This window comes from Lichenostomus cassidix, chromosome 1 (genome assembly GCF_008360975.1).
Source record: "Lichenostomus cassidix isolate B80296 chromosome 1, HeHo_3.0, whole genome shotgun sequence".
NCBI classification, from domain to species: domain Eukaryota; kingdom Metazoa; phylum Chordata; class Aves; order Passeriformes; family Meliphagidae; genus Lichenostomus; species Lichenostomus cassidix.
In genome coordinates this window covers 91,149,310-91,176,950 of record NC_139479.1, presented here as the reverse complement: position 1 = coordinate 91,176,950, position 27,641 = coordinate 91,149,310, and the positions used below count along the sequence as shown (strand labels likewise).

The 27,641-nt window shown below is 44.0% G+C and overlaps 1 protein-coding gene across 2 annotated transcripts in view; it reads right to left on the bottom strand.

The window, feature by feature from the left end:
* LSAMP (limbic system associated membrane protein) overlaps positions 1-18,273 on the bottom strand; it is a 1,003,974-nt gene extending 985,701 nt beyond the window's left edge. The window contains exon 1 of one of the 2 annotated variants that reach the window (XM_085070827.1): positions 17,831-18,273. In XM_085070827.1, the coding sequence (XP_084926953.1) occupies positions 17,831-17,897 (67 nt within the window). In that variant the 5' untranslated portion in view covers positions 17,898-18,273. The remainder of the gene's footprint in view (positions 1-17,830) is intronic. The other variant, XM_085070845.1, reaches the window with a different exon arrangement.
* Positions 18,274-27,641: the final 9,368 nt, after the last annotated feature.

Here is a 27,641-nt window from a genome sequence, read left to right as displayed (position 1 = left end):
CAGTCCAGTATCTTAACAAACCCATATCTTTCTGTTCTGAAATACTGTGGCTTTCCTTTGTAATTAAACAGCATGGATATGAGGGGGCTGATTTTAGCTGTCATTGTATTGAAAGAGCTTGCACTGGTCAAGTGGGGAGGAACTGCCTTGCCAACCTAAAAAGGCTTTTTCTCTACTTAATTCCAGCCTTCTAAGCTTTCAGAAATAGAAAATATTGCATAAGCAACAGTACTGAGCAATTTTGAAGGCATACTGAAAGAGCTTTTTCTACTCTCCCGTTTTAATAGCTGGTGCTTTTACTGTAGATAGTATACAGTTACAGAATAATGTGCATGGGTTTAATGCCTGCTATGATAATATCCAAGGTGAAGATATTGAAAATCCAATTAAAATATAGTTTAGGATATTGGCTTATTTTAATTTCCAGCCTCCCTTACCCTCCATTCACCTCCTATGCACCCAGGACTGAAGCTAGAAGTTACACGCTGAGTCTCTTCTCGAATAACTCGCAATCTGAAGTTCTTTGTACTTCTTCAGCATTTGACTATCTGAAACCTCTTCTCAAAATTCTACAGAGTCTCTCTGCTCCTTTAATAGAGGAAGACATGGATGTGCTGAGACAGGAGTATTTCCTGTTAAGGACAAAACTAGATGGGGACCCCAAACTTTGGTTTCCTAGCACTAAGCCCTGGGTAACTCATACTTGCATGAGCTTTTTTTAAACCATGGTCACATTTTTGAGCAGGTTCAGAGAGAGAATGTAAATAATTTCACCACAGCAAAAGCAACTCCTCCCTCTGCAGTTCTCAGCTACCTTTAAACAACACAACTTTTGCCATCATTTATGTTCCTCTTTCTAGTTTGATCAATGAAGTTCTCACTGTCACTGTGTTGCCTTACACGGTAGAGAGAAGAAAATAGAAGTCCTACTGGGACACAATCAGAGAAACAGCAATAATTTCAAGAGGTAAGCAGTGAACCAGAATCTCAGAAAAGCTTCAACTGCTGTCCAGAATTCTTGCTGATCCTTCCTAAAAGATATGTGAGCACACACCGTAGGGTGAGCCCCTTTGGTTGCCTGCTAAACTGAAGAGAAGTGTCAAGCATCACTGCACACAGCAAAGCAACATCCAGTGCTAGGACAAGAACTGCTGGAACAGAAGGGAGATCCTTGTTTTATTTTTTTCCTCTAACAATCAGGAACACCTGGTTCTGGAAACTGAACATCAATTTGTTTATGTCAGGTTTGAGAGAACATATACCTGAAGTGTTTATGTGGCCTGTCTAAATCTTACCCTGACTGCAGTAATGGCAGGTGTTATCCTTGTCACATGAAATATTATCACTAAACTACTTGCTTCTTAAGCTTTTCCAACTTCCCAAATTTTATTATAGCAAATTGTATATCTAAAACATTATACCTTTGGTGCTCCTTTATTTCAGTGGGAACACACAGTTTCCATAATAACAGGAAAGCAGCACAACAGGTTCCAGGATGTTTCATAATCACACCTACTCTAGATGTAGTTTACACAAATGTGAAGATTGAGGTTAAGCACCATGGTTATCAGTCCCCAGTAAACTGACCAGTGGGCTCTTCCAGCCATCAGAAGAGTTACTGCCCTATTTATAATTTTCATGAGTCCCATACAACTACCTAACAAAAGCTGACCACATCCCTGTTTTACATAAAGGGAGACATAAAGTAGAACAAGTCTCATAATTAAACAATGAAAGAGACTAAAAAAAAAAACAGTGCACCAATCTTTTCCTTAGCACATAGCTCCATCTCTCAGCACTACCTGCAGAGTGACCATTAGTCTCTGCACTTGGGTTATGATGCATCCAGGTAACAACACATCTGGAAACACATGGGCTGTTTCTACCCTTCCTCTCACAAACCCTCCTGCACACCACCACTAGCATGGGCCTTTTTCAGTGGCTGCCTTCATACTGTTTTCTGGCTAAGTAGCAAATATCTCCAAGAGCTGACTCTTGCTAAGTCAGAGGTTTGGTGACTTCCAATGCTTGTACCCAGCTAGAATGAAGGTCTTGGCCAAGGTGTACATGCAGTGCCCACAGGGCAGAGGTGGAGGGAAGACGCACATCTACCACCGGGAGGTGAAGGGGACAAATAGAAGTTCTCTTCCCCAGTGATGTCTTCGTGCATCACACACTGCCTGGCCATAGTGTACTGGGAGACCAGTTAGCATCAAATAAGAAAGGCAGCATTTTAAAACTGGATAATAACAGGAAAGATCCACCCTGTGTTGCTGTCTATTGAGGGTGTTGCCTTGTTTGCTGGCTCCTGAGATAGGCTCTTTCCAGAGGGAATAACTATGTGCCCTGCTTCCCACATTTTGCCATGGATCTAAATATACAGGCACTGCTGCTAGGTGAGTGCCATTTGAATTGACAAACTGGGATTTCTGCTGCGCGCCTCACACTTAATGCAGCCCTGCCTGGGCTTTGAAGGCAACGGCTTGTTGCCTTGGGGTCTGAAACTAACAAAGCTGAGCTGAACAAGCCCAGGGCTCCCGTTGGATTGCTCGATCAAAGACAATATTAAACAGCACTGTTTTCATAACTACTATTCCGGGGCTCTTGGAAAGCAAGACAAAGGAGATGAAGTTAATTTCTGTTATCATAGCCTGGTGCAGCTGCAAGGGCCCTGGGAGAAGCCATCTTCTCTTGATGGCTGATGCAGTCTGTGTCTTTGCAAGAGCTCCCATTAAGCAAACAGTGCTTCAAAAGCTTGTCAGAGGCACTCATGTTCCCCTTCTCCCTGCACTGCTGTCAAATCCACCCTCTTCCTTCTTTCAGATACCTTCCTTACAGACACCAGGGAGCCTCCTCTCCTTGACCACTTCCCTGCACCTTACTGCTCTCTCCTTCACCTTTTCTGTCACCAGCACTGCCTGAGGAGACAAACTAGGCAAGTACTGCACTAGGCACAGGAGTGCTGTGCAAGGGAATGGGACAGAGAATGAGTCCTCCAGGTTCTGCTCTGCCACCAGCCTTGCTCACAGCTTTAGAGAAATACCTTAACCTTTCGTTTCTTCAGCTGAGATTAACAGAGCCCAGGCTGGTTTAATTTTTTAGTTGCTGGCAAAAAAACCCCAAAAACTATACATGCATACTATTTCTTTCTATCCTTAGATGTGAATGGTGATAGAAATCACTAAGCAATATACTGCAGGAGAAAGTTGAAGCTATCTCCTGCATAGAAGCACTGTTTGAGACATTTGAGACAATTTTAAGAAAAACCATCTCATGGTCAACAGATCACCTTGAGAATGGATGCTTGTCAGCAGCAGTGCTGTCCCATGACTGCCATAGGTACCTTGGGCTCTGATTTTTCCTCCTTACTCTTCATCCATAGTTGAGCATAGAGGTCATTAATGGAAAAGCAGGAGCATGGTAGAACTGCTTATACTCCCAGCATGGTTGCAGTAAGGATCAGGAGGATGACAAAGCTGGGTAACCATGAAAAGCTTTGAAATGAGATTACTGAAAGGGAGGAAAGAGCTCCAGAGAGCTTTGTTTAAAGTGTTTCTCTTCACACTGCATGTTATTCCTTTGAGGTCACACAGATAAAGGCAGAAAATTGGGATAGGGCATGGAAATACTGCACTGCTTGAGATGAGCAGCATACTTCAGGAACCCATCTGCATCAATGTACAGAACACCCCATATTTTCATCCTCTCAAACTGGGAGTTCACCTTGGGACTCTATGATCTAGGGAGATGTCCCCATCAACCTGATTACTCCTGTACAGAAAGTACTCTTGGCAAACAACTGCCACCTGTGATTTTACAAAATGGTTTCATTCAAGTTCCCCAATTAGCTAAATACAAATATATTAAAATACATAAAAGTTTTGCTGGAAAATTTCTGGATAGATCCCATACTGATGCCCATGAAATGAACAAAAATGCAGTATCAGGATCAAACAAGAGGGATACAGTTGTGTCCAGCTATTTGCTGATACCTTTCACATCCCACTCATGTCAGAGTTTTTCCTACTAAGTGGTCAGTACACATCTCCAACAATTTCTGAACAAAACTGCCCATTCTAATTGTTGGAGGCATAAAAAGAAAGAGCTCTTTCTCAGCCCAGAAGAGAAGTAGCCAGTCTTCAGTTTTAAAGCAAATCTTCTAGATGTAAATTGCTGCATAATTTAAGTTTATTGAACATCTAACACCAGGAAATGTGCAATTCATGAAATTTTCAGCGAAGATATACGAATGAGAGTTTCCGATACATTTTTAAAATGTGGAATTATCAAAGTTTTATGCACTGTCGACTTTGGCCACATACGGCAGAGTTAATTGAAAGCACAGTCCTGGCTTTAAAGGTGTCCCCATGAAAGTGGCAATGTGTGTTTTATTGTCTCTTAGTCATTTGCAACTCAAAGGTGCCCAAATTTATGCAGGAAAAAAGTGTTCCTTCCAACTGCCAGCCTGCACTGCAAGACACTATTGAATTCAAGAATCTGGGTAGATGCTTTATTTCTTGCATTCATATCACTGGTCCTGTAGTTTCTGCAAACTAAATCATGTGTCTGGCTCTCCAAGAGGCAACCCTTAAGCCCCAGATCAGACCCCACAAGAAATTTGCTTGGAGTGGATCAAAGAGCCTCTAGTTGGAGTACTCTCAACAAGAGGAACAAATAAGGAAACTGCATTTCACAGTACTGAGAAAAAGCAGAAGGGTAAAGGTATCCCCTCTCTCAAGAGGGCAGAATAACCTTTTATCGAAGGACATGTGTTACAACTCATCCCCTTTCCTTCCCCTCACAGAACTCTAGCAGTTTAGGATTTCTGTAGCCTCAAGTTGGAATAGGACAATACTGCAGAGGACAACGAAACTGAATGACACATCCTTAGCCTCCTAGAGAGAAACAGCATAAATCCAGCCTGAAGCCTCTGCTCCATAAAATTGGATTAGAGACCCCACTTTGGGTCTACCTAAACCAGACAAATAGCCCTTACAGTTATTTTTTTTCTTCCTGGTTTTTTTCCACACAAAACACTCACCAAAAGCAAAAAGTCATTGAAGAGGTATTAGGCAATCTCCTACCCCACAACAAATAAGGCCACAGACCAGAACTCAAACTCCAAAGCAGAATTGTTTAAAATTAATGGTTTAAAAAACATTAAGACACTCCTGCTCAGTGTAACCCTGGTGCAGGAGGTAGACATCATAGAAGTTGGACTACTCTGGTTTACTACAAGTACATCTTTGGTCCCTTGTTTTGGTCATAAAGCTGTGGCAGTAGGAACATGAAGTGGAACACATGGTTAAAGTTTAATGCAGGGAGATCAAAGAAAAGAGCCGTGCTTTCCCCTTCCTTGCAGCTGCAGCATGCCAACATCAGGAGCAAAAGGAATTGGCCACACTGACATGAACATCTTATGTTGTACTGGCTTAGTCAGTCTCCACTCCTTTCAAAAAGGCCATCCTAGCCCTGAGAAATCCTTCTTTGTAACAGTTTCCATAAAACAACCATATATTAAAAAAACCCCAAAACTCTTTTTACTATTTGTATGATCATTTTTACAGCACCAGCTCTGTCTACTAAAAAAAGTAGTTACTAAATAACATCAATCCACATTTTTCACTTAGTTCAAACATATGAATGGCAGAGAAACAAACAAACAAAAATTTACTTTGAGAAGACTTTCCCTTCCTATGAACATGCTATTAGATAGTGCTTCTGTTACATATCTAAACAAGAATTTGAGAGAATGGATGTCTGGGTGATTTTGGATTTTGCCTTTGAAGTGCTTAGCCTTTTCTTCAGAAGTTGAGCACACAGCAGTGCAACCACAATTTTGCCACCATCTGTCCTCTTCCTTATAACAGTCTGGGTCTCTTTTTGAGTTTCAGAGTTACAGTTCACACAGCCCAGAGAGGGGACCCAGAGCTCCATCCTGTATGCCCAATCATTGGAATCTGTTTCAAGGTCTCCTGCTGCTGCTTTACCCCAATAACTAAAGGAGATGACAGCATCATGCTCTGACTCAACTGCTGGGTGCAAAGCACAAACGTTCTGCTGGGGTTAGAATGAGATTAGCAAAATCCTACAGAACAATGATTCAAAGGTGCTGTAACAAATCAATTTCCTGCGTGCAAAACCCACAATTACTACACAAATTATCTTCCTCTCACCCCATTCCTCTCTCTGCAGTGAGCCAGGGCTGAGATACCCCATCCTTTGGGCTCTGAACATATAGTCCCTGCTCTTAGGTGGCTTTGCCAATGGTGGGAACAGTAGTTCTCCACCTCCCTCGATGAGTCGTGCCACTAGAGGGCACACAGGTTGCCAAAATAATAGAGAAAGCAATAGGTCCATTGGTCTTTGAACCTATATTCCAAGTTCTCCATCTCTATGAGCAAACACTCTACCATTCAAGAGCAACTCATTTAAGAGCAGATTGTGACCCCTGGAGTTTCTAGTCTTCTCCATTTCATGGTCTTTTAGGTAATTTCTCACATCTCCCAGTTTTCCCATTCTGGCACAAATGCAGAAGCACTACCCTAAAGCAAAGGTGTAGGGTAAGGGGAGGGATTTTTTTGTTCTTTCCAGGGCTTACAAACTTTTTAAAGAGGAGACAGCATGAAAAATCAACACATTCAGAGCAGACAACTCAAGTCGACAATGTTTCTTGTCTCTGATTCAGAGCCAGAGCCCTGCTGCACTCCCATTGCACCACATCTGAGCTGATGAGCTCTTCCACCCTGCTGGGGTGTATGTGGTAAGGTTGTCATTACCAGCAGCCACCATGAACATACCAAGGCTAGTTGAAAAGTCCAAGGTGGGTAGCATCAATTTCCATCCAGAGTCAGCTGTCTCCACGTTTTGTTCCCTGGCACTGCTGGGCTGCTGAGGCCTTGCACTGACTGGGAAAGATCCAGCAACACTGAACAGTCTGGATTGCATGCAATGCAAAAGAGTGCTCCTTGCTTCCTGCCCAAGGAAACAGATTGCAATTTGCATAGTGCTGTACCTGAGCTAATAAACTATGATGAACTCTCTCTAGGTCTGCATCCATGGCACAAATAATCTTCAGTCTGGATAATTCCCATTATGTATCCTGGCTCTTTCACTCAAGCTGCAATACCTTTTACCTCTGGAAGTCCACGGTGCCAGCCAGCATCCACTGCAAAACTTGCTCTCAATTTGGTCTGTTCCATTCCCATTAAACCAAGCAGCCAACACCACCCATCTCACCTTCACTCCTCAGTTCTTGTTGTAGGTGAGACAAGAGCAAACCAGCTGGGAGATCCCCATGTGCCTCTGATCATCTTGGCAATCTCCTGCCATCTTGTTCTATTGCTGCCTCCCTCACTGGCAACTTGTTCTACTGCTGCCTCCCTCACTGGCCCAACTCCCTCCAGCTCACAGATGGCCCTGGGAGGGCTCAGCTCTTGTGACATGCCAGGAATGCTTCAAGCTCAACCTCATTGACTTCTGAGCCTGAAGGGACTAGTCCAGTGTTCAGTTACATATTTTGAAAATACCCAAGTTAAAGAATGAGCAGAGCATTAATATATCATGTGTGTCAATGGGGAACCTGTCAAATCCTATCTCAACTCACAGGACAGAGTTAGAGACACTGGGTTTTCACCTTATTGGGCATCCAGCAGGCTGCCTTTTCTCACCTGTCAGACCAAGCTGAATGAACACTCCGCTAAAAGAAAGGTGAAAAAGGTCTTGGAGTTAAGCAGCTGATACTGCTGGGATTTCCATTGTTAATATAGCAGAAGACTTCCTCACCTCTCTTCCACCAGTATTTGCATCACAGCAGAAATAATACAAGGCAAGAAAGAAAAACGCTTTAAAGAATATGGCTCTTTGTCAGACTGGAAGTATTAGCTGTGATTCAGAAATTAATGACAGCATAAAAATCTATTAAGGCATCTAGACTGTCTCTCAAGGGACCTTTTCAAGCTTGTAGTGCATGGATTATTCTCCAGGGCTCTGCCCAGCCAAACTTTAGATATCCCAAATGACAGCAATTCTACTACGATTCTTAACAAAGCTGTATCACCACCTAATCTCTTTCTTCCATTAAGTATTTCTCCTCTCCTGCCAACTTTTTCTTTCCTCCTCCAAATTTTCCATCATGAGAGACTCTTCTAGCTCTGAGTCCACACTAGACAATTCTTCATGCCTTCCCAGTATGCCTACATCATTAGCATAGCTCCTCTTTAGTCATTTAGCCAAAACAGCTATATATTTAGCTCTCACAAGCATTCTTCATAAGTCAGTCCCTCCAGCCCCTTAATCATTCTCCTTGCAATCCTCTGAATTCCCTCTAATTTTGTTTACATCTTTCTGGAATTGAAGTGCCCGGAACCAAGTGCTGTAAACAACAACAGCTCGTTATCTGGCTAGACTGTAATTCTGGTGATCACAGCACAGGCCCTGCACATGCCATGCCCACACAGGCACATGCACGTGCTCTGGTTCAGACACAGCATCATGACAGGACATGAGTTCCACTCACTGGCCATTCCCTCCTCCACAGTGACATCAGCTGGATCTCTTTCAAGGAAATCCAATTCCAAACAAAAGTGAGGGCAGATCTTCAGTACAGCACTTTCAGCTGCCTGCAGGCTCAAGACAGACACCAACTACTGGCTGCACTCATGTTACACTTTCAAGTTTTTGATAACACCTATAAATGCCACAATTTTCAGAACTTTTTTGTTTTAGATGACAGTTGAGACTTTGATGTAGTCTTATGACAGCAGATAACACATCACAGGAAAGCCTTTAAGCACTTGTGCCTTAATCTGTTCTTGAAACTCAAGTTGGAATTTTTCCAACAAAACACCTTTTTATTCTTTATTAAAAAAATGCCATTTTGGTGAAGCACAAGTGTTCTGCAAAGACGCTTGCTTTGCTTCAACAAACTTCTGGAGAATTTGAGAAAAAGTTCAGAAAGAAACCTGTCAAAGTTCCTGCCAGCTCTCAAGATATCTGAATCACAGAACATTCCGATTTGGAAGGGACCCACAAAGATCATTGAGTCCAACTCTAAAGTGAATGGTCCATATGGGGATAGAACCCACAACCTTGGCATTATTATTGCCAAGGCACCAAGGAAAGGTGGCAGCTCCACAAGAAGGTTTCTTCTAGATCAAGGTCACCCTAAGCCTCTCCCTGAAACAATTTCAAAATCTCTTCTCACTTAGCATCCCCAGGTCTGAAAGAATTTCAGAGCTATTACTCCTGTGTGTGGCAAAGAAAGCAGGGCCCTGAAGTCTTCTGCCTCCCCAATATGTTTCACATGGCCATTCCTCCTTCATAGCAGCTACAACAAAGCTTCAGCATCCAAGAGAGCTTGAGGTGTGCCTTATTTCCATTTTTGTGGTTGTTTGTGTCATTTTGATCAGCAGAAAGAAGAGAAAGAGACCTAAAACTCTTGGGGTTGACCAGGGGATGAGCTGAGCCTACATGCAGGGGTCTTGTGAGGTTCCTTGAAGCCCGAAGAAAAGGCTGTTGCTACAAAGATTCACATCAGGAGAGACAGAGCAAGGCCAGCCAGAATGGCCTTTTCTTCCTTTTCTCTATGCACACAGCAGACGACCAAAGGAGAAGGAAAACTGTACTGCTGACCGTAACTCTAGGTCCCTCTGGGGCAATGCCACAGCTCATTTACCTCATGCTGCAGCTGGACTTTTTTTCTTTATCAACATTCCAATCTGTTTCAGCTCTGTGGCTGCTGGATAGTGCTCAAACCATCACAGCAAGCACCTAGGATACATGAAAATGGAGGAGAGCTTACATACCCTCACTATCTCCCACTGTTTCCTGCCTTCTCTCCCTTAGCTGGCCTAGACTACAGACAGCTCTTACATCACTTGAGCTGGCAGGATTAATTCTTTTTCTTTGAATCACCAAGAAATTACTGTTCGTAAAAACCACAACCTTGATACAGCCCAACTCTTCCAGACAAATAGTTTCCTTTCCTCTACAGGAGATCTAGCAGTGCAGAACACTTCACGAGGGCATGGCTGCAGTCAGGTCTGTCCTGCTCAGCTACCCAAACTGAGACTGGACAGGACACAGCCATGCTGGACAGAACCTGTGCTGTTGAGGAAGCGAAACCAGCAAGGCTGTGTTGATGCAGGGTACATACTTGCCAGAGCACATACTTGCAGGTTTACTGCTTCAGGCTGCATCAAGCTCATACAATAGCATAGCTACGTAAGGAAGATGGGCTCAGTCAGTCAGGTTGTACTATTTTGAAATATGTTGGTCTAATTAAAAAACAATGCAACTTGTGCATGTAAAAAAACCTCTTTTTATCCTTTTCCTTCTATTCCCAGAAACTCCCCCCTGAAAGTGTGGGAGACGGACATGCCCTTTCCACTCTCTAGGCTGCATTTCCTGCCCAGGTGACTGAAGTGTGACTATGTTGCCACCTTACACTGAGGCTATCGCAGAAAGATGAGGAGGGGTAGCCAAGCCACAGAAACAATTCTGTTTCACTGCAACAATCTCTTGCTGTGTCAAGATAGGATGCAAATGTGCAATGAGTAATGGTCATTCCAAAAACACACATAGCTCCACAGACATTCCTATCAGCAATCAGGCTGCATTCACCTCCTGCACAAACATTCATGACAAGACCCTTGCACAAAACACAACTCTGGACCAGATTTGTTAACATTTCTCAAGCATCTTTATCACACAACTTATGCATATTCTGTCACATGCACCCACTCAAATACACATGCACACATGGATATCATCTTCTGTTTCACACATGCACCTTCCAAAAAGCCAAGGAAGAGCTATTTAAAGGCCATACCTTTATGCACAGATCACATATGCAGGCACAAATAAGACTGGATGTTTCAATCCCATTGTACAAAGTGCCTTCACAAGGCAAAGAGTTGCCTTTACAAAGCAAACTCATATATGAAGATGTACCAGCATGACAGAAGTCTAAACACATTTACAAATCAAAAATCTCACAAATGCCCCTTTAAATAACCTCTCCTTCCTGCAGGCAAATCCTTACCAGCAAATCCCTCCTTTTTCAGACACTCAAGTATGTATCCCCCCCAGTCAGCCTCTCCAAAATCCACACCGGGAAGTCAGGTAACAGTGCACTGGCTGCAAGGCTCACGATCAGAAAGACCCTTGCTTTCTAGGTGGAACTTTGGGTGAACTGCTGAGGGTCAAGCACAGCCAGGCTCCAAGCAGGTGCAGCAACCAGAGTGCATGCAGAAGAATATTAATAGTTATTGTCCTAGCAGGTTGTAAGGATTAATTGGTTCTGGCCTGCAACTCCCCATCAATGTAAGTGCTAAGGGGCAGAGGGGAGGGAGCTGTGATTACACACTTACATTGCATACTCATATACTATTGATTTCCCAGTTGCAAAGGCCCACAGTCTTTTGTTAGTCTCCTTGCTTGCTCCCTCTCTCCCTCCCTCATCCCATGCTCATGGCCTGCCTGCCACATCTTCATCCTCCCAACAGCCCAATCACCATCACCAGAAAAAGGAGAGGGACCCACTTTTGGTGGGAGAGCTCTGCCAAACCATACAGAAATGCAGAAGCCTGCATCTGTGAGGTCACACGAGGCAGACTGTAGGGAAAATAACAAATTTCAAGAACTAACCATCTTCAGAGGAGTTTCTTTTGGATGCTTTGTGTAATCTCGGAATTGCAAAAGCCAGACTGCGATCCCACAGCTGTGATTGCACTTACCTTTGCTTTAAGCCAAAACCCCTCCTCTGAAGCCTGCCTTCTCATGCTATCTCTTTTTAAATAAAACAAACCAAACCTTCAAATAAACCACAACACACCAACCTGCCTTAATTGCATATATATACCCTCACATTGCCTCCAAAACCATCTCCTCCCAGAGGTACCATTCAAAGTCCAGTACCTCTGCAGCTGACAACCACAGAAAAATCCTGTTTTATGCTTGTGAGTGACCAGTAAGCATAGTTAGTGTAGAAAGTCCTTTTCCCTCAGCATGTAGTCATGCAGAATTTCTTCCCCAAGAAGTTTAAAACTGCAGATATGGCCAGCAAGACACTTTGCTGTGTGACAGAATACTCCTTTGGCTCAGAGAAATTAGGGTAGCAGCCCTTGTAGTGCTATTCCCTTTCCTTCCATGCAGGTGAACAGGGCAGTCTTGCCACACAGGCAGTCAGCCTGCTGGAGGGAGCTCACAGAGGGAAATGCCACAGCTTTCAGGAAATTCAGCATCAGCCAAAGCACCACAGTGCAATAGCATAGCACAGAATCAAGCCTGGGCTAAAGGGCTTCTTTTTCTTGTGCCTATTTCTGTAAGAATCCTGTACTCCCAGCATTTTTTCTTCCCTTCCATGCTGACTGCAGGGATCTCTGCCCTTTGCTGACACCAGGAGAGGGCTGTGTCTCACATGTTCACCTACTCATGTCCTTAGCTACTCCTTCTCAGAGTGGGACAGGATGGTTGGTGCTGTGCTTGATATTTTTGATTTTGTCATGGAAAAATCGGCAGCAGGAAGAGCACATCAGCTGTCAAAACATTGCTCATTGAGTATGAACAGCAAATGAAACTGTTATGCACCTTTTTAATGAAAAGGGGATACAGAAGAGGGAGAGATACAGGCTTCCTATGGGGACCACAGACAGCAAAACTCTGCATCCTACCAGCAGCACCCTATGCACAAAGAAGACAATATATGGCAAAACACATCCCTGTGTTCAAAGGCACACACACAAATATTTTCATATCACAATTACACACACAAGACAGCAGCCATATTCCTCACCCCAACTGGAAGGAGTTCTATTGCTTGTGGAAGAAAAAAGGGAAGTGAAAAGAGTAACTTAAAAAGAGCACATCTCCTCCTCAAGCCATTAGCATACACGAGTGTGCACCAAGGCTGAAATAGAGCGCCCAAAAACATTGAGAAATGGGTTCTTTGTTACAGAACTTGTAAAACTCTTGTGTGAGAAGAGACCTCTGAGACTAAAAGATGAAGCAAATTTTCATGTGTCAGAACAAAGTCCTCTGAGCAGGTAGCTGAGTGCTGAGATTCATAACAGCTAGAGGAAATGGGCTCCTACTGGTGTAATTATTGACACACATGGTCCCCAGTCACTGGGATAGGACTGGAAGAAACACTTGGGATATCTTTTCAATGCTCCCCCTTTGCAGATAAAAAGCTGCTTCCACTTCTTCTCTGTCCTAAGCCTACAAGTGTTTTGCTTTGAGTATTGAACCTCTTCATCATTTAAGGGATTCAAGGCAGCTAGGTGAGTTGTAACCTCACCAATACAGTTCAGCCTGTGAGAGCTTCCCTTGCCTTACTCAAAAAGAGAGAACTGGAAACAGATAGGAAGAAAAGTATATTCAAGAGAGCTGGAAAAGTCTTTTTTTTTCTCTCAAGTTGGCAGTATCTAAATGTTATCCAACTGCATCACAATCACCCCATGCTGTTCCCCATACAGCACAATGTCACCACTGGCACACACACTGCTGCTCCTCCCTCTCTGCTCCCCATCCATTACCCATTATCAGCACAGGAACACTCGGGTACACGCTTCATCCACAGAGATTGCACAGACCTCACACATTAACAAACATCATTTTTCACACCCGCATTGCCCAGTAATGGTAGAAAACATGAGACTTTACAGATAATATTTGTACTGTGTACCAATCTAAAGCATCCTGTTCTACTTACCCGACTGCTTCTGTGATTTCTTTCATCAGGCTCATTCCCCATTTAAGAAAACCCTTGAACAGCTCAAAAAATACATCATAAATAAATGCTCCCAGTACCATGCAGGCCAGTTCTGCATCATGTCCTTTCCTAAACCACCTACTCCACTAAAATGGCTGTGGAGGTATTTTTTTTTTTTTTTTTTAATACAAAGTCTTCTACCAATTAGTTAACTAATTAGGTGGGGTTGTAGGGGAGGTTCATTCAAACAAGCTGGGATTTTTTTTTTTTTTAGCAAATTGCTAATTTGAAACAGCTGCTATTTTTCAAGGGAAAGAATTTGTTTAGAAGAATTTTCACCGTAAAGCAATGCTGAAGGAAATGTATAATTTGTCAAGGCATTCATTTTTTAAAACAAAATGCTTAGTATGAGGAAATAAAAATTAATTTTCATATAGACAGCTAAGTTAGAGTAATAATAGGTAAAAGTGCAAACATCAACACAAAATTCTTCTAAATTTTATAAATGCAATTTTTAATAGACCCTAATAATTTGCTTCTCCTCCCCATCCTCATGCACCCAACTTTTGACTGGGGGGGGGGGGGGAGAAAAGACAAATTCATCTTTACAGTCCACTGGGGTGGGGGGGGGGGGGAAGAAAAGAAAAATTCATCTTTACACTCCAATTCGACAATCTGATCTCTTTCAGAAGCTTTGAGGCACATTGTGCTAACAAACGAATCCATTCGAGGGAAAAGCTGCAGCATGCCACTAGAAAATCCCACCCACCCACCAGCAGTGCTGGGGTGTGTAAGTACTTTTATTCCTCCAGCCCCCACAGGGCAGGAAGGCCAGTGCACCATGCAGGAGGAGCAACCATCCCGCCTCCGAGCCACCTGCCTCCCAAAGAGGAGTGGAAGTGCAGCGGCAGAGAAACGCAAGAACCCTGAGCCACGAAATTGAGGAAACACAGTGATCGCGGGGGAAAAAAAAATCCTCTGTGCAGGACTTGGAGCATCTAACCTAGGGGGGAAGGAGCAAAGCCTGGCTGAGTGCCAAAGCCCCCGCGGCCAGGCAGGCAGGGCACAGGCAGCCCATTGCATCCTCGCTGGCAGAGGCGCTGGAGGAGGCAGCCTGCGCTGGCCGCTTGGCACCGCGGAGCCATCGGGCTCCTGCCAGGCTCAGCTGCGCTTCCTCCCCGCACCCCCAGCCCGCCTATTCAGCCTCGGCTCGGCCGTGCCCGGCAGTGCCAGCAGCGCTCCCCTTCTCCCCCACGCCTGCTGGCTTTGGGAGAGCAGAGAAAGGCAAGGAGCTGCTTTTGCGTTCGCCGGTACACCCCCAAGTGGACAGCGAGGAAAAGGGGAGAGAGGGCACGGACAAGTTTTGGATAGGTCGCAGAGGTGTACGCTCAGCTGTCTGGCTATGGAGGGATGTGCTCCCAAAGGTCTTGGAAGCGTTCTGACTGGGGTCACTGCCTGTCAAAGCCAATACTGCCGTTTCCTGGGGTAAGAGGTGCACAGAGCTGTGCTCAGCAGGGTTAGAGAAGTGTTCAAGGCTTGTTACCACAGCTTTCAGTGAATATCAATTAATTTGAAATAACTATTGTGTGGGGGTTTGTGTTGGTTTGTTGGGTCTTTTTAAGGGTACTATACTTCCCACCCCTTTTTAACGCCTTCAAATATATTCAGGCTTGCTTCAGGCAGTGCCCTGCTCCTCCCATGCAGCCCCAGTACTCCTTCTTCCCCATTCTCTCACCCTTCAGATCAGAGAAAGGAAATTACTGCTGGATATGAAACCAGATCCAGCAGTGCTCTGGTTTATATCATGCCAGAAGTTTGTGAACAGTAGAAAAAGCAGCTCCAGGTTTGCAAACACTCATACAACACCACACCATCCTATCCCATCTCAGATCCTAGGGAGGGCAACTGTGTTGCCTCTGCCTTCTCAGAGGGTACTTGTTAATACAAAACCTCAAAAGACCTCTGCTGAAGCCTTCAAAACGAGAATAGATGTGGCTGATACAGCTGTGGCAATACTAACTCACTAAAACAGAAGGTAAAAGCCTGTCCATACCTGTAGCCTGGCATAAGCTCCAGCTATAAGGACAGAATAAAACAGCTCCTGGCTGTGCTGGCATCAGGATGCTCTGGTCACAATTTAGGGAAGGCTTGTGGCTTGAAAACATTGCAAGGAGCAAGCGCCATGGACTATAGGCTGGGAAACATGCATCACGAAGACAGGCAATGTTCAGAGTCAACACGATTTGCCAGTGTCCATCTTTCTTGACAGTTCTCTGTCTAATCCTCCAGAGCAGGGGGAAGTTCACATCAAGCTACACAACTTCATTGCTGACATTATCTATTGATGCTACACAGGTATTGGTTCTCCTCTTACCCCATGAACAACCTGTGTGCTGGAAAAAAATCCTCCTCCCCAGTCAGAAACAGCCACTTCACAGTAAGGAAGGAAATCAGTTGGAAGGTGCTGGTGTTGGATTCACATTCCAGACTTCAGAAAATGTAAGTTGAGAGAAAATATGTGACAGTGAAAAGCGTGTGTACGAGACCCAGAAATGGGAGAAGTGAGACTGTATGAAAAGGAGCACTCAGTAAATGTGAGAAGGTGGCAAAAAATGAAGGGTTCCATAGTGAGGGCTTGCAGGAGTGACAGGTGTGAGGCTACAACAGAAAGCATGTGTGTGACAGGAAGCCTGCCTGTATGGGAATTTGCTTAGTAGACACAAAATAGAAGAGAACAGTACATGCAAGACTGTATGTAAAAGTAGGAGCTAAGGGGAAGTGAGGGTGCTGTGGCTGGCATCTCTCCATGCACGGCACTCCTGTACTAATATGTACTAGAGTGAGAAAAAAGCACTGTGAAAAAAGCCGTGTGTGAGCGAGATACGCTCTGAGGGTGCAGCTCACTGCGAATGCAAGACTGAGGCACAGAACAGGCCAGATAGAGTACATCGATGTTCTTTAGTTATATATTCACCTATGTGTGTGTATATGTGTGCACACATGGGCTTACAAGGCTAGTGCAGCAGGATAGGCAAGGGATTTTAATAAGCAAGCAAACCTCAAACACTAGTGTTCAGGATGGAGGCTTGAAGGAGGGAGGGGGGAAAAGGGGAAGGGAGAACGTGTGCACAAGGGAAGCAGACTCTCCAGGAATTGCATGTGCTAGGGAGCTAGAACTGTATGTGCCAGAGTGAGTTTATTCATCTTCCCTGCTATATCCCTGAGTGTGTGTATGTATGTGTTCATGAAGGACCACTGATGTGTGTGAGGGAGTGTGGATCATGCACAAGCTTCAGTTTTGAAGGCTATGATTATATGTACATGTGTGACACGGATTAATACATACAGCATGGAATGCATTAGCCCTTAACTCCTGTTTACAGAAAGCATCTCAAAACCAGCTAGCATGCCTGTCATCACTTCAAACTAAATTCCATACTCACACTTAGCTCTTAAAGCAAGAAAACCAGCTGGCAATTCTCCACTGAATAAAACCCCATACCCAAAGAATTTTCTTCTCCTGTCTTTCCTCCATCACTCTCTTTTTTTTTCCCCTGGTATAGAGGGGAAGGACATAGTGTTTTCGCAGACAAACCAGAGGCATAGAGATTCCTCTAAGCTCCCCCTCTCTGGACAAAACCAAAATAAAAATTATAAAAAACCCACAAACCACACCAAACAAACAAACAAACCAACCCAAAAGAAACTTAACACTTATCTCCTCAGGCAGCTAATGAATTGAGGAGAATCAGTACTTGTGACCCAAAGTGCTGAGAAACAGCGGCTGTGGACGAAGGGGATACCCACCTTCACCCACCACTCTTTTCCTTTGCAAATCTTAACTGTACTCCCCCCAGCAACTTCCCCTCTGCAAAAGCATAAATACAGCAGCAAAGTCAGTCACATGCAGTGCCCTCTAACCATAGGATTCACCAGCAGCGATCTCTCCTTGGCTTATTTCCTGAGGCAAGGAGGGAGGGGGGAAGGTTTGGAGGGGAAAAAGGGGGGAGAGGAAGCTCCAGCTTCCATCTCCATGTTTCAGGCCATCCTCAGTCCATCAGCCTCAATTAAAGCAGAAGGGTTTGAGGAGGTTGCATGAAAGAACTCCCCACATACCTTGCAAGGAGAAGAGGGACAGGAAGAATCCCAGCACCCAGATACTGTGCAGCCAGTAGGTCCTCATGCTTCTCTCTCACTCGCTCCGCTTCCTCTGCCTTTTTCTCCGTCTCTTCGCTTCTCTCTCTCTCAATTTATCTTTTTTTTTTTTTTCCCCTCTTCTCTCCTCTCAGAGAAAATGGGATTCGTGTCTCCCTTCAGTCCCTCTGGGCTCTGCTTTGCCAGCTCTGACAATCCAGTCGCAGCGCAAGCTGACCCGCGGTGGCCAGATTCCCAAATAACCTCGCACTCTCCCCTTCAAGTGCTGGAGAAAGGGGGGGCCAGGTTGGATGCTCCACCGTAGCCTGGGCTGGCTGTAAACACAGAGAATCTCTCTGTCTCTCTCCTGCAGCTCCAACTAAATGCGACTGTACTTAAACAAGCAATGCCTTATAGGACAGCGCTCAGAGCAGAACAGATCCCACCTCTGCCACCTAGTGTTGCAAGCCGGCTCATTTATTTCATTTTTATATATATAAATATATACACGTTATGCTATAGAAATATGGTTCCCTCATTCCTCTACAAATGTATCTCTTGGATCACAGTCTAGGAGCCCTTCTGGGCTCAAGGGTCCCTGAGGCTCCAGCTCCAGTGCACATGGGGAGGCTGTTCAGCGAAGGAATATTCCACATTGCCACAAGAAGCGCGGCAGGGCAGGTTTGGTTTCTCAGCAGAGTTCTGCTTGACAAATTCTGAAGCAAGGGTCTCTCTGATGCTGGTGTCACTGCCGGGCAGTACACAGGGGCCAGAGGGAGATTCAGACGCGCTGACTGTAATTACAGAGCTGCCAAGGCCTCCAGGAAAAAATAGTAAGCATCAGTCTGCATTAATCTCTGCTGGATCTCCCGTGACTTCCATGCAATTTCGGAGGGACCAGAAAGAAACCTTCTGTGAGGGAAATCCAGCTTGAAAAGCAGCCATTTACTCACAGGAGGCTTCCCCCACTACCCTTCTCCTTTCAAATACAAGCTCCTCCTGCCATATTTAGAAGAAACTTTTTTTTTCCCCAAGGAGTAATTGGCTCCTGTAGCTCTTTTTCCCCCTAAAAACATTGCCTCCAGTTAGAGGAACACCAGTAATGAATTCCTACTTAACATTCACGCAGGGCTTTTCATCAGTCACTCTCCAGGCATCTCATGAAAGGGTGTCCTTTTTCAGCAGGGGACATGGAGGCAGTGTGAGTGCACAACTTCTGAGGCCAGTCCCTGGGACACAGGGTGACAGCCCAGCTGGACTGCCCACCCAGCCCTATGGCCCCTCTTCAGGCCACATTGTGCCCTTCATTGTGGTCACCAGGCAGCCCATGAGGATGCCAACACTAAAGGACACATATCTTCAATTTATGCATTGGAATCTGGGTGAGCAAAGGTGAGCATCTACATGTAGGAAAGGTCTCTATGTTTCTCATCACTAATGATGCCATTCCAAAAGTGTTTCTTTTTAGACTGCGACTGAGCAAGCTGTCGTGTGGACAGAATGCACCAAGCCAGCCTCCCCATGGGTTCCTGTCTGCTGTCTCAAAAATCCCCCTGCTCTTATAAAAGCTAGATCCCATCATATCTCCTGTGACACCTCCTGTAGGAAGAAGAATTCCATGCTATGGCTAGTCTTGCTTCCTAGGGGACCAAAATGAAAACTAAAATGCAAGGCACCACTTGCCTTAGCCTGGTTGGCTGCTGCCATGAACCACCTACATATTTCTCGGGTTTTCCCCTATGAAGGGAGTGGAGCATTACGTAATCACCAATTTTTAAGAGACATAGAGGAACAAGTTACTTTTTAGCCTTCCGCCCTCTTTTAAATGTGGTTGAAATTGGTTGCACTAAAAAATTATTAGGAGGAAGAACATATGGACAAACAGATACACATGCACTATCAGCTAGGCTTTACTTCCCAAGGAAATCAAACTAAAAATACTAGAGTGGACTAAGGTCAACTGACTCTAGTCAATGAGGAGCATGCTTCTTTTTTTTGGTTTCCATTTCAGATGGTTTTCATCCTCTGATACTGCATTGGGTCTGCATAGCAAAGTTGGGGGGGGTGGGGAGAGGTGGCTTCTGTGGGAAGTTGCCAGAAGCTTCCTCTATGTCTGATAGTGCCAAGGCCAGATAGCTCCAAGAAAAACCCACTGCAGGCCAAGTCTGAGCCCATCAGCAATGGTAACAACATCTCTGGGATAATGTATTTGAGAAGGAGTGGAAGGTGTGCAACGGTAGCTAGGAGTATTGAGAATATGTGAGAGAAATAGCCCTGCAGGCAGGAAGGTTGGTGGAGAAGGATGGGGAGGAAATGCTATGAGCACTGGAGCAGAGATTCCCCTGCAACCTGGGGTGAAGACCATGGAGGTTCAGAATAGATCAGTTACCCAGCTGCAGCCTACGGAGGACCCCTTAGTGGAGGACGTGGAGCCCTGAAGGAGGCTGTGACCCCATGGGTGACCCCACAGGAAGCCCAGACTGGAAGCCCCCATGGGAAGCTCGGGAATGACTTACATTAGGGAAGTTCATGGAGGGCTGTCTCCTGTTGGAGGGAACCCATGCTGGAGCAGAAGAGTGTGTGCATCTTCCCTCTGAGGAGGGAGGAGCAGCAGAGACAACTGTGATGAAGTGATCTCAGGCCCCATTCCCTGTTCCCCTGCGCCACTGCAAGGGAGGAGGGAGAGAAAATGAGGAGTGAAGTTAAGCCCAGGAGGAAGGGAGGAGTGTGGGAAAGATATTTTAAGATTCGGGTTTACTTCTTATCTTAGTTTGATTTGATTGGTAAAAAAGTAAATTAATTTTCCCCAAGTTAAATCTGTTTTGCCTCTAACCGTACTTGGGGAGTGATCCCCCCATCCTTATCTTGACCCACAAGCTTTTTGCTGTATTTTTTCTCCTCGTGTCCAGCTGAGGAGGAGGGACAGAGCAACTTTGGTGAGCACCTGGAGGCCAGCCAGCCTCAAACCACCACAGATACCAAGAGAGCATGGTCTGAAGGAGAGCACAGTCAAAAATAAACTTGGCACTCAAGATACATTTGAAACTTAGCATGCCAAAATCAAGTGGTGACAATCAGTTTGTAGGCTTGGAGTAGGAGTTTTTGGGGTTTTTTGCAGAAATCCTTACAAACATCTAGCTCGGGTTCAGGGAACAGCTAGGCCAGCTTAATGTCACACCAGCTCTATACATTTCTGCCACATGACTGTCCATGTGCTCAGCATCCCTCTTTTCATTTGTCCTATTCCTTTGTGATCCATTACCTCAGTGCCCACCATCCACGTATGATATAATATACAGCATTATATGCATTTGTACTGTTTCACAAATCTCCTCAGTTCCCATATATGGCACCAAAATTCACCTTCTACCTATCCCAACTTCCCAGCTACCCACAGCCGCACACAACCTCACCTCCCACCTACCCTACATATAATCCTGTAGGGTCTCACAACCCTACCACTTTCATCAGATCATTATGCAACCATAAAAAGTCTACTTTACTTACAGATCCCATATTAGTCAGCTCTCAACCATATGACCGTCTCAGACATTGGATATGCATATGCTATGGCCTGAAACAAAAAACTTAAATCAGCCCTCCTTCAGTCTAAAACACTTCCCACGTCCTATCACAAGCACTGCTAAAAAGTTTGCTCCCATCCTTCTTATAGGCCCCCTTTAAGTACTGAAATGCCACAACATTTATTATAATACTGATTATGACAATTTATATTTATTCCCATAATTAATAATATAGCATAGCAATTAGTCTTGCATTAATTATTAATCAATATTATATGTATTATAATATTAACATTATTTTTTTTAATAAGTAATAATAAATAATAGTAGAACTGTATCTCTGCTCCGTAAATTGCACAGGGATGTGTGTGAGATGATGCTGAACCCAGTATTGTTCCCATCCAAAATGGGCAGTGATAGTTTCAAGTCCAGAGAAAAGACACAAAGGAAACAGCACTTTCTCAGGCAGCAGCATCTTATGCTTCCCTGGAGAAGCTGGCATGACTGAAAGGAGATGCAGCTATTCCTTACAATATATTTGACATACTCCTAACCTTCAAAAACATTCAGGACTGGATTTTGGCTCCCTTGCTCATGCTGAGTCATACCAACGGGGTTACTTGGGACATTAGACTACTAAATATGAGCAGGAGTATCAGATTCTGTGGGCTGAAAATCTCTGGGATTGGTTTCCAGCCAAAAGTGAGTCCATTTTCCTCTGGCCAAATCTCTCAGCTACCTACATATTGTGAGGGCAAAATATTATATTCAACTCTCCCTAAATCCCCCAAACATTAAGGAAAAAAAAATAATAACACCAAAACAACCAACCAAAACTCAAAACACACAGCAGTCCTTGTTCTTCAGTCCTTTCTTTTTAAATTACTGCAATTTTTTCACTTTACCCAGTATTCAAATGCCAAATGAACCAATCCTGTATTCAAAAAAAAAAAAAGGGGTTGAATTCTGACAGAGCTCTGACTGATTGAAAGCCAGCTACATTTAATGCATAGTGAAAGTGTTTCATTAGGGCTGAATGCATTTAGATGCACCAAGCATGGATGCTTGTCCATTTTTAATAAATAAATGTGCTTTGTGCTATTAACTGTTTAAGCACTCACACTTTCATTTCTATTTCATCTTGGCTTTAGTCACTTCAAGCAATATCAATATTAACTTGATTGTGCAGCACACACATAATATTTCCTCTTCCAAGTTTCTATCCCGAGCCTACCATTAAATACTTCTCAAGTAGGCATGCTAAAGTTGATGGAGGAACTTTTAACTTTTCCATTACAGATTTTTTCAAATTACTGTTATTTAACTGTGCAAATGTAATGTTGCATTAACAAAAGGCTTAGTGGTTTTTTTACTGTAATAGAAATAGTATTGGAAACACAGTTGGCCATGCAAATTTTGCAGGGTTTACATAAGAAAATGAGCGTTCCTGAAATTTTAAGTTGAGAGAGCTTGCTAATGTGAGCAGGAGGAAAGAGCCATAGATTACCCAGAAGTGTTTTTTTCTGGATGTTTTAGTGTCCTGTCCTGTATGTCAGTCTCTGACATATGTGTATTACTACTTGTTTTATTGACTGTTCTATCTGTGGGTTTCATGGCATGGCTTTGGACTAGTGCATCTATGATAAATAGTGCATTTCAGTGTGATTTAGAAGAGTGTTGTGGCATGTGCTGCACGTGATCTTGGGAAAGGGAGTGGAAGGAGATGTTCTCTCAGCAAGAAATACTCATTTGTCATGTGGTTCTGTGAAACCCACCACTGTCCAAGGTCAAGGACTGCACAGTGTCCAGAAACGTGAGCTCTCTCAGAAGAGATGCAAGGGCCTCAAGACCATGATAAATAGTCTCACACCTGATTAAGCTCCTTTATGCAGTCTGAGAAAACAGCACTCACACTTCTCGTTTGCCTTCAGCCTAATACTCAAGAGAAGCCAACCCTACTGAAACCTCACTTTCCACCTGCTCTTTCCATTCTGTCACTTCACACTCCTCTTCTGTATTCCCACCCTTTCCCTCTCTCATCTTCTTGCTGCTCCCCACTACCCTTCCCACCTCCTTTCTTCTCTACTGTCTTCCTGTGAAACTTATCAAATAAGGTGGAGTGTCTTTTTGAGGCTTCTTGAAGGGGGAGATTTTCCACCAGGGTTTCCACAAGACTCTAAGCTGAAAGTAGCTTTTCTGAACAAATAAATGCCAGGCCAGCAACTGCAGAAGGTTGTGTATGACTACATAGCAATTCCCTAAGATGAAAATCCACAGAAATAGCCAGCCAATGAGATAAAAACAGCACTCAAGGAGTGGTGGAAGGAAGGAGGAGATGGAAAGAACCCTCATTTAATTCCAACAACCATGCAATGACGCAGTGGGGACTGAACCGAGAACTCTTGGAGATGAACGTGTTGCATGAACTGGTACAGCACAAATGGCTGAGTTTCTCTAGCATCAGCCATAGCAGACCCACCTCCTTCACAAGTTGGGTCACATAAAAGGATATGTCACAAAAAAAGCATTTGCCAGCAGTATACATTCACACATTGACGTTGTCGCATAATTAGAACATAAAATAAATGGCATAACAGATGCTATCAACATGTCTACCACACTGTATCCATGGTGCCAACTCCTTCTCCAAGGGGAGCCTCACCCAGGCCACGCTGAGAAAGCCTGAAACATGGGCACGTAGAAACCAGCCTTTAAGGAAATACACACACAAAGTTCTGCAGAAAGGGCCTCCGCTCTTTCAACATTTGTAAGATTTTACGGGAAATCTGCAAGTGTGAATGACAACAAGAAAAAGAAAATTGGCTAGCACCCAGGAAAAAAAAAACCACCAGAAAAAACAAACTTTGGCAGATAATTTTTTGAGTTGTCATGTTTTCTGTGGGAAAAGAGTCAGCTCTTTCAAGCCGGGAATAAAAATAATAATTCTGTTCAGCTCCTTTGAGCAGCAGGGAATTCACATTTCCAAAGGGAGAGGCGGTTACACCACAAAACCCTTGCCACAGCCAGTTCAAACTGCCTTCTGCAGAGGCACAAGGAATCCCTCAACACTACAGAGCACCATTTAAGAAGTGTTTTTGCAGCCCCCAGGTCTTTAAACCTCCACCAGAGCTTGGCAGCACAGACCTTTCTCACCTCCTCCTGGGACTCCAGACTTGTTCCTCCAGGCAGTACTCTACCAAAGATGTTTCCTTGAAACAGCACCCAGTTTCCCCAGCACATACCTCGCTCTACCCAGAAGCGGCCTTCTATCCCAGCTGTTGCTTTTCAGCTCTTTAGTCACAGCTGGGGGCCATGTGCTTTCCTCCATTACCTCTCTGTGCCCACCAGGGAGGAGCTGCTGGATGCTGCAGCCCAGCTCCCTGACCCATGGTCCCAACAAGCCAAGCATTGTGCTCCCCAGCTGGTACTTCCATCTTTAGGCTATGGCTTGTTGACTTTGCTAGATAAATTGTGGGCTGACTTCAGAGACAGGACTGCCTTATGCCTAGGCACCCCTGAAATGTGTCCTTTCTTGTTTAGGCAAAGCAGGAAAGGAGATTGTAGCCATTTGCTGCCTGTGCCTGGCTGACTGAGCTCCAGCACATCCACCTGACACAAGAAACTCTCAAGTCTGTACCCATCAACCAAATGAGATATGGGAGGCAAACGACATCAGTCTCACTGTCTGCAGAGCTGACCTGCGCACAGGTAGACAGTATGACATTTTTTGGATAGAAATACAGAAAAGCAGCAAGTTTTTTATGTTTTTTTATAGTTTTTTTTTTTATTTTAGGGCATCCATACTCAGCAGTGTGGAAGGCGGCTGGAGCTTGAGCCATGTGAGCATTCCCATTGCAATAGTCTCCTTGCAATGCTTCACAACATCCTGAAATTATGAACTCCCAGGCTTATGTTTTTCAGACCTAGTCTTGTGCACAAGGATGTATTTTTTATGGTTTTGTTTTTATTTTTGAAAGCTTGAGCAAGCAAGGGTTTGGCTGTTTAAGATACTTGGGACTGGGGGAGTGCTTTATGATTAGTGGAAGAAACAATTTGTGCCTTTTTTTTTAACAGTTCCAGTGCAGAAATTACTGTGGATAGAGACTTGAGAGGCAAATAATGTGAGGCAAGATTTGTAGGAAGAGGCAATATCTTTTATTAAACTGAAAAATATAGCTGAAAGAACAAAACAGGCTTTCCAGGCATATGGGCCTGCAAGCCCAAAAGTATATCCAGACTTTTAACTAGATGCCGTCAAATAACTGATAATACTTCTTCCTACAAATCTCCCTTCATTTATGTCTTTACCCCATCCTAGCAACAATATCAGTGCAACTTAGAAGGGAAGTCAAGTCTGTGAGGACATTACTCAGAAGAGCAGAAAACATGCAGACCTTCAGCTAAATCACAGATCACAGAAGATAGTTATTGGTTTGAGTGACAGGAAAATGCTTGGGTTTCAGTAATGTGGAGAGAGTAATCTTTGTGTAGGCAGGGCTCCACACATTCCTGTGCATCACTATAGATCAGCTCTCAAGCCAAATAAAAGCACTGGAAAGACTCTCAGTGGCCTCTGATCCAGATTCCTTCCACAGCCAAGTCACTAGGGCATCCCTTTCCTTTGCTTGCTCTTATTGAGTGTCCATGTACCTTCTCCTGCCAGTGTTGATCACTTGTGCTGCAGGGGTGATACAGAGCCCTCATGAGACCAAGGCCTGTTGAGATACATGCTCTGTAAAAGGATGCTGAGAAAGTATTTCAAGCCATTGACAGCAGGTGCAAGGACAGAGAAACATGCAGCACTTTGGCCAGAGAAGAGTCCATCTACTCCTTAAAAAAACCTGTCTAAGATGCACTTGCAGACTCTCACTCAATGAAAAACATGAGGAGACAGTTTTAAGTTTTCCACTACCTGATCTCTGCTAGCCTTTGCAGTGTTAATAGTCTCTGCCGTTAGCTTCTTTTTCAAAGCAGGATTTCTCTTCTGTAGCTATTTTATCAGACAGAGGATGATCAGGAGGTTAAAAAACACATTATTAGCATTAATGACTATTATTATTTATACCCTGTACAAGCTACACAAGTCTAGGCAAAGAGACAGTCCATTTCCCCAAAGAACTCACAAATCTTATTTATGATAAGGAATCACAGATCATGTATCAATAGTAGGGGAGGAGAGGAGAGTAGGGAATAAGGAGAACAACTGTATTAAACAAAAACCTCTTCTGCAGCTTAGGCAAGATATTATCTCCAGGGGCCTGCTTGATCAGCCAGAAAATATGGATAGAGGGTTTTTCTCTGGAACACTTTCCATTACACCAAGGGATTCTGTGGTGCTTCTTTTTGCCCACCCCTCCTCCCAGCAACTTAATGTATGGATGCCCCAAAGTCCATGACAATGATACATAAGTGGCAGCATCCAGAATGACAGAAATTACTAATTTTTGTACAGTTCTGTTCACCTGTCAATCAAGAGCTCAGTGTTACTATTTACAAATGGGGGAACTGAGGCATGTAATGGTGCAAGAACTGTCCATAAAATCACCTATATCACATCCACAAAGAGTCCTGAAACAGATCTTTAAGGGGTGCTTCTCACAGAGGAGATCCCTTTCTTCTCCAAGTAGAAAGATTTCTTCTTTTCCACCAGTAGAAGAACTTTATTGCCAAGAGAACAGCATCAATGCCCCAGTTTTTCCCAACAGCAAAGTCAACAAATATTGTGAACTAACTAGACTAGCACACATTTCTATTGTAAGCAGACTTAGAAGTTAGCATCTTAGAGAGGAAAGGGAAGGGCAGTTGCAGTGGTAAATGCAACTTCCACTGGCTTGGAAAATTTGATTTGACTATAATATTGCTGGGCCCAAGCATTCAAAATACTATTGCATATGATGTTGAAATTCCATGAGGTCCTAGAAATTCTGGTATATAGATTCCAAGTCTTTCCCTGGTCACAAATTTAATGGTTCTGTTTAGACGTTCAGGGAGTTTGGATCATGCTTTGTTTTTTCATTGGTTTAAATGGGGAAAATAGAGTACCCTGATGAGAGTATTCTGAAAAAACACTAAGATGTTCATGGTGAATAAGGAATTGGAAAATATATAAAAATGCATTTAATCTGTACAACTTCTCCCTCTCAGTGCAGAGTTTCATTTCAATAAGTGCCCTGGAGAGGTTATGCCTTGCAAGCATCTTGTAAAACTGAGATTGCTGCATTGCATCCCCAGTGATCTCAGGGCAAATGCAAGGCTGAACAACGACTCCA